General features: G+C 38.1%; 1 protein-coding gene across 1 annotated transcript; it reads left to right on the top strand.

The window, feature by feature from the left end:
• The first annotated feature begins 542 nt into the window (after positions 1 to 542).
• Positions 543 to 2,311, top strand: LOC120206174 (rho GTPase-activating protein 2-like). The gene is made up of 3 exons (XM_039205896.1): positions 543 to 978; positions 1,573 to 1,693; positions 1,778 to 2,311. The coding sequence occupies exons 1-3, from the start codon at positions 644 to 646 to the stop codon at positions 2,177 to 2,179; spliced, it is 858 nt and encodes a 285-aa protein (XP_039061827.1). The 5' UTR covers positions 543 to 643; the 3' UTR covers positions 2,180 to 2,311.
• Positions 2,312 to 2,962: the final 651 nt, after the last annotated feature.

Genomic DNA, 2,962 nt, shown 5'->3' with positions numbered 1-2,962 from the left:
ATGTACAAACAAATTTCTTAAAACTCATTCATAACTCAATATACTTTTAAATTTCAAAAGTAAAAAAAAATCCCATGGCTTTTATGTTGCCGTCGGATTTGGGAGAAGAAAAATGTGGTGGGCCCTTGCTTTTATTTCATGAATGATGTTGTGATTTTCAAGGATCGCCCAGTTGACAATCCAAGTTGCTTTTATGTAATAGAGGTAATAGGGCAACTTTTATTATTTATTATTTTTGTTTATATCATACTTTCATATTAATTTAACTTTTGAATTTATTCAATTGTATTATTTTAAAATTTTATCATTAACTTAAAACTCTAAACTAAAATTTCACTAAACACTAATTTAGAATTTAGAATTTATAATTTTAAGTTAAAAAAACGATATAAAATGATACAATTAAATAACTTTAAGAACTAAATTGATAAAAAAATGAAAATGATAAATTTAATATATTAAAAAGACAAATGTGACCCTTAAACCTTTTATATAAAATAAAGATACTTGAAATGTCCGGTCTAGTAATGCAAAGGCTAAACTCCCTTGATTGCAAGTGCAACACGAGAAGAAAACTCCCGCACAAAATTTAAAGCCTCGTGACCTTCCGAGAGAGGGGGAGAAATCAACGCCGATACTTGAAATGACCGGTCTAGTAATGGTGACCAAAGGATATGTCTGTGGCGGCGGCAGCGGTGGGAAGGGAGGAGCTAAAGGAGTCAAGACCTGCGAGGAAGAGCAGCAGAACCAGATATCTGTTCTGGCGTTGCTCTTGGCTGCTTTGAGGAAATCTATGGTGTCTTGTCGCGTCGATAGACAAGACGACGTAATGCCTTCCACCACCGTTCATCATATGGAAATCGGCTGCCCAAACAACGTAAGACACGTCACCCATGTTACCTTCGATCGTTTCAATGGCTTCTGGGGCCTTCCCGTTGAGTTCCAAGTTGAAATCCCCAGTCGGGTTCCTAGTGCCAGGTTAATTCCCTTTTCTTCTACTTCTTCTTTTTTATTTTTTTGGGTCAAAGATTTCAGCGTCGTTTTGGTCTTTCTTTATTTGTTTAAAGCTGAAATGTTTGTGCTATTGTGCAGTTTAGATCTAGAAGAGTAAATGAGTACATTTTTAGCAGTTTTTAGTTAACAGAATGAAATTTCTAGCTTCATTAAATGAAGGTCTTTTAAGAATTTAAACATGCCAATTTTAAGAGATTTTTTAAAGATTTAAGCTCTGGAGAACTATAACCCAGAAAACTGGGAAGCATTTATTTTCTTCAAATTTTCCATTGCAAAGCGGTAAAAAAAATGGAACTTTAGAGTTGTAACTGGAGCTCCTTTGGCTGTAAATGTTGTTGTTATCTGAAGAAAATAACATTATGTTCTTCAATGTTTTATTTCCAAAATCTTATTGTCAAGATATTTGGATTTTTGTAAGAAATTTCCTTTGGTAATATCAATTTTTACTGTATGCGCTTTGGATTCTTTCCTTTTTGTAGAACCGATACAAATTTGTTGTTTATCGTCTTCTTTGATTTGAACTATGTGGTCCTTAATTAAATGTCTTTCCTCTTACAGTGCTAGTGTTTTTGGGGTCTCAGCGGAATCAATGCAATGTTCCTTCGGTTCCAATGGGAACAGCGTCCCCACTATACTGTTGCTGATGCAGGAGCGACTTTATTCGCAAGGAGGATTAAAGGTTTTTAATTTTGATATGTACATAATCTGGGGAGTCCGGTTATTGTACCCGATTTATCTTATTCTCCGGTGATTGGTTTTGTAGGCGGAGGGGGTTTTCCGGATAAATCCGGAGAATGACCAAGAGGAGCATGTAAGAGATCAACTGAACAAGGGCATCGTGCCCAATAATATTGATGTCCACTGTCTTGCAGGCCTTATAAAAGCTTGGTTCCGAGAGCTTCCTTCAGGGGTTCTCGATGGACTTTCCCCGGAAAAGGTTCTCAAATGCAATACTGAAGAAGAATCCGTCGACCTGGTGAAGCAGTTAAAGCCTACTGAAGATGCACTGCTCGATTGGGCTGTTGGTCTTATGGCGGATGTTGTCGAGGAAGAGGAATCGAACAAAATGAATGCGAGGAATATTGCTATGGTTTTTGCTCCGAATATGACTCGGCTATGGAGGCATTACTTTCCTCGAAATTGTAAGAATCTTATGATGTGTTAGATCCGGTAGAGATGCGTTCAACTCTGGTTTTCTATTGAGCAGATGTCTGATCCATTGACGGCTCTGATGCACGCTGTTCAAGTGATGAACTTGCTCGAGACATTGATCATCAAAACTCTAAGGAAACGCGAAGAGACGGTGTGAACACTAATTTTTCATTTTACTTAAATTATTATTATTAAAATTATTATTATTATTATTATAAATATTATTATTATATTATTATTATTATATTATTATTAAATAATTATTACAAATCCAAATAATTAGGCCCATTTTACAAGCCCAAACCCTAAACCCAATTAGGGTTTTCATTCATCTCTAGCCGCCTCATTATCACAGCCGTTGGATCTGAGAGATCCAACGGTCCACAGGAGGTCCAACAATGCAGCTAGGGTTTCTAAACCCTAGTTTTTACGTAGCCACGTCCAGCCGCCGCTCCAAAGTTCCAGTGAGTTCCAGCCGCCTTGCCGACGCTTCAGTGCCACGATGACCTCGCCAGAAGTCTCCAGAAGGCCAGCTGCTCCCCACATGTCACGGCTATGGGGGTGAGTCACCACATAGCTCGGTGACTCACCAAACTCGATCCTCTATTGTCCGGTCCGACGAGAGCCTCGGGGTGGCTATAAAAGCCACCACACCTGCAAGAAAGAAAACCACGGCGGAGAACGACAACAAACAAAAAAAAATAATAAAAAGAGGGGCAACAGAGACGAGCCAAAACCCACAACCAGCATAAAACCAAAACAGAAAACAAAGAAAGAAAGAAAAGAAAGAAATGGG

Source organism: Hibiscus syriacus, unplaced genomic scaffold, assembly GCF_006381635.1.
Source record: "Hibiscus syriacus cultivar Baekdansim isolate YM2019G1 unplaced genomic scaffold, ASM638163v2 tig00013386_pilon, whole genome shotgun sequence".
Classification (NCBI taxonomy): domain Eukaryota; kingdom Viridiplantae; phylum Streptophyta; class Magnoliopsida; order Malvales; family Malvaceae; genus Hibiscus; species Hibiscus syriacus.
Note: the sequence above shows the minus strand (reverse complement) of the source record. Positions and strands in the feature narration are given on the sequence as shown.

Coding starts and splice junctions, on each gene's coding strand:
- LOC120206174 (XM_039205896.1), top strand. CDS start 644: ATGACCGGTCTAGTAATGGTGACCAAAGGATATGTCTGTGGCGGCGGC. Junction 979..1,572: donor AGTCGGGTTCCTAGTGCCAG/GTTAATTCCCTT, acceptor TTCCTCTTACAG/TGCTAGTGTTTTTGGGGTCT. Junction 1,694..1,777: donor ATTCGCAAGGAGGATTAAAG/GTTTTTAATTTT, acceptor TTGGTTTTGTAG/GCGGAGGGGGTTTTCCGGAT.